We start from the raw sequence: 13107 nt of genomic DNA, 5'->3' as shown, positions 1-13107 counted from the left end.
TCATCCAGGCATCGGTTGGACGGTGCGCTGTCTGACTGGGAAGTGCTGGTGGCCCACTTTGGCTAAGGACGTGAGGGTTTATGTTTCCTCCTGCTCGGTGTGTGCCCAGTGTAAGGCTGCTAGGCACCTGCCCAGAGGTAAGCTACACCCCTTACCCTTTCCACAACGGCCTTGGTCGCACTTGTCGGTGGATTTCCTTACAGATCTTCCTCCCTCACAGGGTAACACCACGATCCTGGTCGTTGTGGACCGTTGTTCTAAGTCCTGCCGTCTCCTCTTCTGCCCGGTCTCCCTAAGCCCTACAGACTGCGGAGGCCTTGTTTACACACGTCTTCAGGCACTATGGGGTGCCTGAGGACATAGTGTCTGATCGGGGTCCCCAGTTCACTTCGAGGGTCTGGAGGGCGTTCATGGAACGTCTGGGGGTCTCGATCAGCCTTACCTCTGGTTTTCACCCGAGAGTAACGGGCAGGTGGAAAGACTTAACCAGGATGTGGGTAGGTTTCTGAGGTCTTATTGCCAGGACCTGCCGGGGGAGTGGGCGGCGTTCATGCCCTGGGCAGAGATGGCCCAGAACTCGCTCTGCCACTCCTCCACTAACCTCTCCCCCTTCCAGTGTGTACTGGGGTGTCAGCCGGTTCTGGCTCCTTGGCATCAGAGTCAGACCGAGGCTCCTGTGGGGGATGACTGGTTCCGGCGCGCGGAGGAGACATGGGACGCCGCCCATGTTCACCTTCAGTCCGCTGTGCTTTGCCAGAAAGCCAGCGCAGACCGTCACCGCAGTGAGGCCCCGGACCGGGTCTGGCTCTCGACCCAAAACCTGCCCCTCCGCCTGCCCTGCCGGAAGCTGGGTCCGTGGTTTGTGGGGCCATTTAAAGTCCTGAGGAGACTGAACGAGGTGAGTTACAGGTTACAGCTTCCTCCCGATTACCGTATTAACCCCTTGTTCCATGTGTCTCTCCTCAGGCCGGTGGTTGCTGGCCCGCTCCAGGAGTCTGAGGTGCGGGAGGTTCCTCCGGCCCCTCTGGACATCGAGGGGGCCCCGGCGTACTCCGTTCGCTCCATACTGGATTCGAGGCGTCGGGCGAGGGGCCTTCAGTACTTCGTGGACTGGGAGGAGTACGGTCCGGAGGAGAGATGCTGGGTTCTGGTGGAGGACCTGTTGGACCCTTCAATGCTGCAGGAGTTCCAACTTCTCCGTCCGGATCGCCCTGCACATCGCCCTCCGGGTCGTCCCCGAGGCTGGTGTCGGCATGCTGCTGGAGCCGCGCTTCAAGGGGGGGTACTGTCACGACTTCCGCCGAAGTCGGTTCCTCTCCTTGTTCGGGCGGCATTCGGCGGTCGACGTCACCGGTCTTCTAGCCATCGCCAATCCACTTTTCATTTTCCATTTGTTTTGTCTTGTTTTCCCACACATCTGGTTTACATTTCCCTCATTACTTGTCGTGTATTTAATCCTCTGTTCCCCCCAGTTCTGCTCAACTTGCTGTTCCAAGTTGAGCAGAACTGTTCTGTCTTGGAAACAGGGTGATGAGAACACAATGTGTGTAAGCAGAGTAAATGTATTTTTTCCACTTCTGCTCCATCAGAAATGTGTGTGAGTGGGTGTGTTTGTGTGTCGTGGTCTAACTCCTAAGCCCCCTGCCATCGTTGAGCGTGTCTGCCAATTCATCATATATTTCAACATTTCTTAATCTGCCAGGGTCCAGTGTGTGTGTATGTGTGTTCTCTGAGGGCAGGGTCCAGTGTGTGTGTATGTGTGTTCTCTGAGGGCAGGGTCCGACGCCACTCGATAGTTTCTTCGTCACGTCAGTGTCTAACTACTCAGATCCCTTTAAACACAATGACATTTTCAATTGGACCTCTGGGGGACCTGGTTGCCTCTGTGTGTGTGTGTGTGTGTGTGTGTGTGTGTGTGTGTGTGTGTGTGTGTGTGTGTGTGTGTGTGTGTGTGTGTGTGTGTGTGTGTGTGTGTGTGTGTGTGTGTGTGTGTGTGTGTGTGTGTGTGTGTGTGTGATGTGACACTCTGGATCTCAGCCGGGGGATAATGGTCTAATCTGGCAACGACAGAGGATATCATAGGCCTCTTGGTTACAAGGTCCACTGCAAACTCACACTGTCGGCACTGAGTGTACAGTGACTGTGTGTGTGTGTGTACGTAGTCCTGTGTGTGTTTGCGTGCGTGTACACGGCCGCACGTGTGTGTGTACATGCTCTTGTGTGTGGTTGCGTGTGTGTGTTTGTCTTTGTGCTGTTCAGTTGGAAGCCAAGGATTTTAAAGCTATGATATAATCTGAGGCAGTGTGTTTAACGAGGCAGTTTGTATTCATAAAGGCCTAACTGAGAGAGAGTAATCCACCACTGCACCTTTCCACAGCACACTAACTCACACACACCATCTCTGCTTCACCTGAACATATCTGGGCCCATATTCACAAAGCATCTCCCATGTCCAAATACGAGACAGTTTTGCTCTAAAAAGTAAAACTGATCCTAGATTAGCACTCCTACTCTGAGGCAAAGTGTGACCTCTGACCTGTCCTTGAAGAAACGTCGGAAGCCAAAGGCCACCAGCTTGAAGACAGACTCCAGGACGAAGACGATGGTGAAGATGTAGTTACAGATCTTCAGCGCCTCGTCCAACTCCTGGAGGGAGGGAGGCATGGTTAGTAGTACAGAATTCCACAAGTTATAGCTACTGTATATATGGTCTCTCTCTGACGTCTTACTCTCCCAAAGTAAACATTTTCCCAGAGTCGGGCATTTTCAACACCCTACCATCTCCCTCTCTCTCCCTTCTCTCCCTCTCTCTGCTTCTTTTTGAAAAGACTGTCGGTATAAAAGTGTCTTGTAGCCTGGGGGAATTCACGATACCCATCTCAATGTAAAAAGTGACCTTTTCCAAGTAGGCATGTTGTGAGAAGATCAGACAAGTAACTCTATAGGGATTTACTGACTCTGCTCTGATCTCCTCTGGCCACCCTTACCACATCTCTCTCTCTCTCTCTCTCTCTCTCTCTCTCTCTCTCTCTCTACCACCCTCATCTCTCTCTATTACTGTCTCTCCTTTTCTCTATTTCTCTGTTCTCTATATCTATATCTCATGCATAACCTTTCCGGACACATGGTAATTTCATCGGAAAACTCAAGCTGTTTTCATCACGAATCACCTTTCGGCTGATAATAAACAATGACAATTCATTGAGACATAATTTACGTGGGAGTTTAGTTCATGAATTGTTTGTATTACTTTATGTAATGTGGAGAAAATCCCCTGAAGAATTGAAATAACTTTTCTCAAATCTGTTTGTGCAGAAAAACAAACTACAAATCCCAGAGTAATGATGTTGGACTATGTGGAATGAATACAAACTAGGCTGTCATGGGAATCTTTGTCAGTGCTTTCTGAGGGGCCATGGTGATAACTAACAGACTTCAAATCCACTACCTTAAAACTACAAACCCCATCATTGCTCAAGTCCTACCTTTGGCTGCTGGTAGTGTTCCATCGCCATGGTGATGACATTGAGTGCGATGACAATGGTAATGAAGAGGTCCAGATACTGGGAGGTGCACATCTTGTGGATGAGGAGACGAGTGGGGGAGTAATCCGAGTAGTAAGGCTTACTCTGAGCTTCTGTTGGAAGGGGGGAGTAAGAGAGGGGAGGACAGGGAGGTAGGCGGGGTGGGGGGGTCATAGAGTGAGATAGGGAGTAGTGTACTGGACATTGTGGGTGAAAGGTTTCGAGAGGTGGATGCCAGCCCGCAGGTCTCAAGAGATATAATAGTGTTAGTTAAAGAAAAACATACACACCCATACTGACATATATATCACATAATTACAGAAGATAGAGACGCAAATGAAAAACAGATGGAGTGAGAGAGAGTAGCAAAGGTACATGGAAAGAGAGGTATACAAGGAGAGGAAAGGAGAGGAAAGAGGTACAGGAAGACACAGAGATCTTGGAAAGAGAGAATGAGTGAAAACTAGGGAGAGAAAGCGAGAGAAGCACAGTGTTCCTGGGCCCAGGTCCCCTGTGGCTGCCAGTCATGACTAATCAAATCAGAGGTGCTCTCCTCTGATCAACAATTATTCAAATGTAGTCTCCTCTGAGAGAGCATGAACGGAAATAAACAGCATCGCCAACGCCCAAAGTGGTGTGTGTGTGTGTGTGTGTGTGTGTGTGTGTGTGTGTGTGTGTGTGTGTGTGTGTGTGTGTGTGTGTGTGTGTGTGTGTGTGTGTGTGTGTGTGTGTGTGTGTGTGTGTAGAAGAGACTGTGGCTGTGGAGGAGGGAGGCTATTTTGGTGCATTGTGAGGCTGTAGGGAGCAGGTAGTGAATGGTTAATTTATGCTGTCTTTTTCAATGCAGCTTTTTCTCGCTTTTTCACTCTTGCTGTATCTTTTCTCTACCTCCTTCTCTTCCTTTCCTTCTCTCTCATAAAGACCCTACTAGGCACAGATGTCAATTCAACGTCTATTCCACATTGGTTCAATGTTATTTCATTGAAATGGCATGAACACAAATTAGAGCCGGGACGATACCAGTATTGCAATACTTTTTCCATGGCAAAAATTATTTGAAAAACATCTGTATGTAAAATAGTGTGTGCTATAGATTGGAAAATAAATAAATGTGACTGTTTGTCAAGATAACAATGTTTTTTCCAACATTAAGGCTGTTTACCTAAAGAAGTTAAATCTGCTTTGGGTTTTGTTTCCATGCCAAGACGCTAACAAGTATCGCGATACAGGTATCGTCCCGGCCCTAGAAACAACGTTGATTCAACCAGTGTGTGCCCAGTGGGACATGCTGTACACAACAAAAAGGACAGTTGATTTTACAGTTCAGTATATCATTTACAGTTTCACACCTGTTTCTCTCATCTGTCCTCCCTTTATCCATCCATCCATAAAGGACAGAGGAAAGAGGAGTAAGGGGGAGGAGAGTCTCTCTATCAGTCTCTGTCCATCAGTGAAAGAGAGAGAGAGGACATATGAAGTAGAGGAGGAGTCAGCGACAGGCCAGAATGGAAACACACACACACACACAGCGTGATTCCCCCAGGTGCTGTTCAACTCACCCTCTTGCCAATTAGCCCAGGTGGCTGCTGCAGCAGCTGTCTAAAACTCCTTACGGGGTACGTGTGTTTGTGTTTGTGTGTGTGTGTGTTTTCGTGTATTCACTGTATTGTCCATTGTCACCTCTTCTCCTCTGTCCTCTTCATCATACATCTACTTGAGTGTGAGGCTCTCTCTTGTTCGGTGTCTACCTGGGCTATTGCTTTATCGTACATTTATTGTACAAAATGCAGACCCATTATACGTTATAGCAGTGCATGTATTATTGGCAGTAAACCCAATGGCGCAAATGTTGTGGCAGTGAAACTTCCTGGGAAAATGCTTAGCTTCTGCAGTTTTGCTGCAGGGCCTAACACTTTATTTTAATGGGCCTCACTAGAGGCTCGATAAATGTAACTGTTAGTATAGTGTATTGAGCATCCATTGCTGTATCTTGAGAGGACTGTCCAAATAATGTATTAGACATTTCAATGGCTGACTGTGTTTTTTTAAAGCAATCTAAAGCAGTTTTGTAAGTGCAAAACTCTCATAGGTTTAAAACGTTGCATCAAGAGAGGGAGAAGGAGAGAGAGAATGAGAGAGACGGACCTTTCCCTGACGGACCTTTCCCTTCCTCTCCCTTTCCTGAGAAAGGGAGAGGAAGAATAAGAGAGCGAGAGAGGGAAAACAAGAGAGTAGAACCTTTTCCCCAATGGCTCAGGCCCAGCTCTCGCTCGGGGAGGTAGGAGAGGTGAGAGTAGAGAGGGCCAAATTATACCTCCACTACTCCCAAACTCTCACTCCCCCTCTCTCTTTCCAGAAGAAGAAAGAGCTGAGCAGCACTCAGAGAATGGATCTGACTTTAGATTCACTGGAACAGACTGACACTGTGATATCATGCCAAACCAATGAGTCAACCTAACGTCCATATTAGCTTTTGCCAAATCAGCTTTAAAGACTTTCAAAAGTGTGTGAGTGTATGTTTGTATGTGCACAGTGTGCCTGTGTGTGTTTGTGTGCTCTGTGGGGATGTGAGGGCATATTCAGGTCTACTCTTCTGGGAAAAAGAGAACATTAACAAGATGATAGTGAAGAACAGTCAGCACAGTCATCTTTCTCTGTCCCTTTTTCTCCTCTCTCTCTCTCTCTCTCGCTCACACAAATAGAAACATTACATTCACAAACATAACATAAACATCATCCCGACCCACATCCCATCAATCAACCTACGGGCCTTAGACCTATGTAGTCCACTAATTGGGATAAGAGGATCTGCTGAATGACTAGCATGCAGCATGTTCAACAGAATGTCCGTGTTGGTGCCCCGTGTGAGTATTATTGAGTAACCTACATGTTGGTGCCCTGTGTGAGAATTATTGAGTACCCTACATGTTGGTGCCCCGTATGAGGATTATTGAGTACCCTACATGTTGGTGCTCCATGTGAGGATTATTGAGTACCCTACATATTGGTGCCCCATTTGAGGATAATTGAGTACCCCACATGTTGGTGCCTCGTATGAGGATTATTGAGTACCCTACATGTTGATGCCCCGTTTGAGGATAATTGAGTACCTAACATGTTGGTGCCTCGTGTGAAGATTATTCAGTACCCTACATGTTGGTGCCCCATGTGAGGATAATTGAGTACCCCACATGTTGGTGCCTTGTATGAGGATTATTGAGTACCCTACATGTTGATGCCCCGTTTGAGGATAATTGAGTACCTAACATGTTGGTGCCTCATGTGAAGATTATTCAGTACCCTACATGTTGGTGCCCCGTGTGAGTATTTAGCCAAAAGGTAGTTATACTTTAACCCTTCAAGAGGGAATGATGTGGTTCAGGTAACATATCATACATATGACACATGATGATATGTTACTCTTGGAGATCTAAGACCCCTTTGGCTGAAAGCACTGGTGAAGCATCAAAGATCATCTGACTGAAAAAGAAAGGAGCAGTTAGTTAGCAAAGAACACCAAAGCAATACTAAAACCTGGTCCAAAAACAACCTCTTAACCCCTTGCCCCACATTACCTATACCCACCTGATTCTTTGAAGTCTACAAAGTGAGGGTATAAAGGTTAGGGTGAGGAACTAGGAGTTATTTTTGGACTGAGCCACACTCAGTAACTTCAGGAAGACGAGGCTCGGGTTGGGAAATACAGACACACTGAAGTCCCTGGTCATGTGGCGAGGGAGTGTATACACCACAGCACAGCACAATGGGTTCACTGTCACAGTGTGAGTGGGCTTTGATTGGATTGGAGTGAATGTATGTATAGTGTATGGGTTTGAAAGGTCTGGTTGGATTGGATGTGTGTGTATGGGTTTGAAGTAGCTTTGGTCAGGTTGGGTTGAATATGTGTGTATGGGTTTGAACTTGAAGGAGCTTTGGTTGGGTTGAATGTGTGTGTATGGATTTGAACTTGAAGGAGCTTTGGTTGGGTTGAATGTGTGTGTATGGGTTTGAACATGAAGTAGCTTTGGTTGAGTTGGTTTGCACATGCAGTGTATAGAGGTTTGGATTGATTGGATGTGTGTGTGTGGGGGTTCATAACTCAGTGGAGCGATGTGATGGATACCATGAAAGGACCTATAGGGTGCTATGTTCATTTTCAACCAAGCTGTAGATGGTACCATATCATGGATTGTTGTAGAGTAACCTTGGTACTATTGGGATGTGAAAGTTGTTTAAATGTGGTTTAAATCTCTACGATGCACATGTGATGCTTTTGATGATTGGTCAGGTGAAACTGGGGCTTGTGGTAGAAAGATGATTGAAGGGGGGCTTGAGAAAAGGAGGATAGTCTTTGAGCTTTGGATGGTAAAACAATGTCTGTGAAAGGAAGAACAGGCCAGAGGCAGTAAGATCAGTCACAATGTTACGGCCAGGATAATCTCCTGTTTCAGGTCAAAGGTCAAGATGATGTGGTGGTAAAGCAGTTTTAAAAAATCCCAGTACCAATATCATTATTAAGGTTATACCTTGGTAGGTGTTGTGACTGATTCTACGCCTGCCCTTTATGGTCAATGGAGTGGTTCATATTAAGAGTCAATGTGTGCTGGGTCAACAGGTAGTGCTGGTTGATTACAGCACAAGCTCATATTATGGGGAAGGGGTTAACGTCAAGTGAAACTACATTGAATTCAATGATGTATTAATGATTTACATTTTAGAGCCAGCAAACATTGAGTCATAAGGTTAGATACAAAATAAACAAGTAAATCAGAAAAGAATCGGCTGGATTTCCCAAAATGCACTGCTCCCCTATTCAGCACCAATGACAAAAAGAAGAAACAAAAACGGAACTGAAAAGAGAAGTTGAGGATTGTGAGAAAAGAGGAGCAACAGAGCAGTTTGAGGAGCCCAGAAGAAAGAGAAATGGTAACATGACATCATTCACAATGACAGGGCATGGTAATTCATACACGCACACAAACACGCAAAAATGCACAAATACAAACACACACTCACTCACACACATACATAGACACACAAAGACACACACGAGTTGTGCTGGTACACATGGTAGACTGACACACACTTCTTTCTGAGTCTGACTTGAGCAGGATGGACCAATTGGAATGGAGACTGGAATGGCGAAGGTAGGCAATTGGACAGCAGTGAGTGGAAGGCGGGGTTAACAGGGCGAGAGAGTGATGATGGGCGAATGAGAATATAAGCATATAAGAAACAGACCAATGAGATTTCAGCGTTTCAGCAATACAGTAGACAGCACATTTCCCCCCTTCTACCCTCTATGGGAAAGTCCAAGTCTAATTCAAACACAACTATTACCCCTGTATCATAGTCTGGTAAAGTCGGGGCTAAATCCTTTAAAGGGGCAATCTGCAGTGGCTACATCCATTTTTGGACTTAAAAATGAACAATATGTACCCATTGATTTTTGAATGAAATAACTTATAAATGCTTCATGAGCTTAGTTCCACTTTTGTAGCCCATCAGAATCCAAAATATACACTTGTTTTACTCCAATGTTTGTAAATAAAGCAATTAGAACTATAATTTTGATATCATAGATGGTCAGTCCTCGCATCCATAGCTCTGTATATACATTTGAGAGTGGTTACATTTTTCTGGCCCCATCCCTCAGCTTTTTACCGAAATAGGGGTGGAGAGAAGGCTTTGTTTCAACTGCTGATTGCCGCTTTAAGTACCTTGTAGCATTAAATATGGTGTACAGCTAAGTGGCAGTTACGTTTGCCAAGACCCAGGAATCAGCAAATGAGGAGTGCTGTTTTAAAGGACCACCACATCACCTCTTTCTTCCTACCCGACACTAATCATGTAATATTCTACCACTGGCACATGCATGTCTTTGACTGTCCAATAATCCCCAGTTTTCTGATTGGCTTGATCTACCACCTGGGTAGCAGTACATCTGTCCGACTGCTGGTACACCACATGTTAACCAGCCTCCTTCACTGTTAGCTTGGGCTGTAGGACACACACGCACACACCTGCTAACACACACGCACAGATTCATAGGTTTCACACGCAAGTACATAATGCACACACACACCTTTTCTTTACCCAGTTACATTCAGTGGATCTCTTGTCGTTATCTAACATATCCTAAGCAGAGCTCAAAGGCAATGTGCCAGCACACTTTAGAAGCACTAATTCTTACACCTCCAACCATGAAACATTCATACCCTCACACACTTTCCTAAAACCCACTAGCACTACTTATAATACAAGGACCTTCTACTGCTACAGGCTCATTCACCTAACAGCATCAGGCCACTGCAGGGATACATATTGATTAGCTAGTTAGGCTGGACAAATCTAGGCTAGGTAACTGATGCTAAGCACAACTGTCTGGTTATGTTAGGCTAAGAGGTGTATCGGTGCGAGCATTGGTGGGGTTACATCTACACCTTAGGTAATGAAAGTGATTAAATATTTAAAGTCCTCTAACACTACACTTAACTCTGCTACCAACACCTAGCCGGTGGCATGAAGCATTTATCCCCCACCCACATCCTGAGAACTTCCTGACAAAATTAATCTGTAGAGGAGGACGTTTCAATCACTAACTGGCACAGGTCTTATCAAAGAGGAACTGTTTATACTTTGGGCTGATCCACGTTATAGCTCGATTGAAATTTAAAAGGCAACTTTCCCGTGTTCGCGGAGACTGCATTCACGGTAAACGCTACACATGTCGGCTCAATTGGAAATGACCTTCACATTTTTACGCGGATCTTCCGCGATTCTTCTGCGATACAGATTGAATCCAGCCATTTCTCTCACTTCTATTTCTCTCTCTCACTTTCTCACCCTTCTCTTGCTCTCCCTATCTCCCTCCACCTTTCCTACCTTTAGCCCGCCCCTCACGTCCTGTCCATCTCATCTTACTATAATTTTTTTGCATTCTCTCCCTCCCTCTCTCTCTCTCTCTCTCTCTCTCTCTCTCTCTCTCTCTCTCTCTCTCTCTCTATCTCTCTCTCTCCTCTCCTCTCTCTCTCTCTCTCTCTCTCTCTCTTCTCCTCTCTCTCTCTCTCTCTCTCTCTCTCTCTCTCTCTCTCTCTCTCTCTCTCTCTCTCTCTCTCTCTCTCTCTCTCTCTCTCTCTCTCTCTCTCTCTCTCTCTCTCTCTCTCTCTCTCTCTCTCTCTCTCTCTGTCTCAACCTCTCTCTCTCTCAACCTCTCTCTCTCAACCTCTCTCTCTCAACCTCTCTCTCTCTCTCTCAACCTCTCTCTCTCTCTCAACCTCTCTCTCTCTCTCTCTCTCTCTCTCTCTCAACCTCTCTCTCTCTCTCTCTCTCTCTCCTTCCATCTCTCTAATGGTCTAGTGTTATTAACTGCATTCCTACATCAGGGGAATATAAAGGAGGGAGAAGAAGAGGGATGGAAAACTTCCGTTAGATCCATCTCTGTTAGCACTGACCTAGATAGAGCTGGCTGCCGCGGTGTGTGTGTGTGTCTGTGTCTGTGTGTGCATGTGCGTGTGTGAATGATCAGTATTGATGACAGGGGGAGGAGTTGACACTATTGTCCTAGCCATTTACTGTTCAGTGCGTCGCTGACATCATAGTTTAGGGGTAAAACATGTTAAATAGTCTTGTTTCTCCCCCTGAAGGTGAACATAATAATTAAATGGGCTACAATACAATTACTCTCATCATGTATGTATATTTATTTTTACACCCTATCATAATTATTAGTAAAAGGTGTGCTGAAGTAGGACATTATATATTAATACCTGATAAAGTGATACAGCACAATAGGCTGTGCCATCAATAAATCAACAGGCAACGGATGCTGTTAGCTAGGACAGAAAATGGCCAAATCCTACTTTAGTAGCAGTTTTTGAAGACAAACACAGAGAGAGGGAAAGCCATCTTCTGGGACATGACCCACACAGAGCAGGTCTGAGTAAAGCGTTTATCTCTTTGGGCTGTGAGCCTGGGAGAGTTAGAGGCCATCTGTTACAGTGACACATTCACTCCCTGAGCTGAGCTATGTAAAGAACACTCAAAGCTACATTCTCTCTCTCTCTCCCTCTCTCTCTCCCTCTCTCACATTTTCTCTGTTTCCCCTTTGTCTTTGTTTCTCTCTCTCTCCTCTCTCTCTCTCTCTCTCCCTCTCTCACATTTTCTCTGTTTCCCCTTTGTCTTTGTTTCTCTCTCTCTCCTCTCTCTCACTCTCTCTCACTCTCTCTCTCTCTCTCTGTGTGGGGGAAAGAAAGGATACACCGTTCCTGGCTGCCACATTACAGACAGCACCCCGCTGACAACTTCTCCCATCCTCACTCACTCTTTCTCTTTCAAGTATCTCTCTCCTTCTGTCTCCGTCTCATCTCCCTCTCTCCATCTTTCCATCGTTCTTTCCCCCTATAGGGCAACCCACTAGCTGCCTAGGGAAGAATATCACAGTGCACAGTCAAGCACTAGGAGGGTGAGACATACCTTTAGACACAGACTATACTGGACATAACTGTGAATCTTTGTTGTGTGTGTGTGTGTGTGTGTGTGTGTGTGTGTGTGTGTGTGTGTGTGTGTGTGTGTGTGTGTGTGCCTGTGTGTGTGTGCCTGTGTTGTTTAGGTAAGGTATAGAAACAGGAGCAGATGGCTTGGTCTTCCCCAGCAGAGAGACGTGATTAAGCAGAACCTTTGATCCACTGAACTAAATTACACACACAGCAGCCCAAAGCTAACACACTCAGGAGTGTGTGTGTGTGTGTGTGTGTGTGTGTGTGTGTGTGTGTGTGTGTGTGTGTGTGTGTGTGTGTGTGTGTGTGTGTGTGTGTGTGTGTGTCAGAGCTAATAGAGAGTGGCATACTGGCAGGAGGGGCAACCCCATCCCTTCATCATCTCCCCTTCTCTTCCTCCTATTCTCCATCCCCCTTTCCTCTCATCTTCCTTACTTCTCACATCGATCTCTTCTCCTGCATACTTACGTATTCAGTGATTTACCCATATCCATCTCCCTTTCTCTCCACTCTCATTCCTTCATATTATTTCTCCCTCCTCCCCTCTTTTCTTTATTTCCTCCTCCTTTTCCTCCCTCCATCATTTTCTCTTCCCTTCATCCAAAGTTGTGTGTAAAAAGAGGGAACTGCCCCTCCTCAGCTAATATAAGAGTTCTCTGTCATGTTAGAGAACTACACACTCACACACCTCCTCTGAGCACTGACCTGCCTAATACAATTATACAGTAAAACAATAATACGCTGTGATGGACAGATTTGGGGTGGGGCTGTCGCGTCTGTCTGTCTGTCTCACTGGCGCATGTCATAGAAAAATAATCTCCTCCACACGTAAATATTCAGTGTGTGGAGATATGACTGTATACACAAACATGTCCTTACATTCCCTTACTAGGAAAGGGGGTAATAGAGAGGGGGAGGAGAGAGGGAGAGAGAGATGGAGAGAACGAGAGACAGAGAGCGATAGAGAGGACCTTGCTCTCTCATCGAGCAGACACAGTGACACAGACAGAGTTCTGGGATTTGAGGACAGAGGGTTGCTCCTGCATATTTTACAGCCTACCCTGCTCCCATCTGGTGCCTGTGAC

The 13107-nt window shown here is 46.0% G+C and overlaps 1 protein-coding gene across 12 annotated transcripts in view; it reads right to left on the bottom strand.

Annotated features, from left to right (window-relative positions):
* The window catches only part of cacna1g (calcium channel, voltage-dependent, T type, alpha 1G subunit), a 351444-nt gene that overhangs the window by 19335 nt on the left and 319002 nt on the right, over positions 1 to 13107 (bottom strand). For 9 of the 12 annotated variants that reach the window (XM_029764702.1, XM_029764694.1, XM_029764692.1 and 6 more), the window contains 2 exons: positions 3486 to 3637; positions 2537 to 2646 (listed from right to left, as the gene is read on the bottom strand). In XM_029764702.1, coding sequence (XP_029620562.1) covers positions 2537 to 2646; positions 3486 to 3637 — 262 coding nt within the window. The remainder of the gene's footprint in view (positions 1 to 2536; positions 2647 to 3485; positions 3638 to 13107) is intronic. The other 3 variants (XM_029764695.1, XM_029764693.1, XM_029764697.1) reach the window with 1 other exon arrangement.

Source organism: Salmo trutta, chromosome 10, assembly GCF_901001165.1.
Source record: "Salmo trutta chromosome 10, fSalTru1.1, whole genome shotgun sequence".
Classification (NCBI taxonomy): domain Eukaryota; kingdom Metazoa; phylum Chordata; class Actinopteri; order Salmoniformes; family Salmonidae; genus Salmo; species Salmo trutta.
This window is presented reverse-complemented; position numbering and strand designations above follow the sequence as displayed.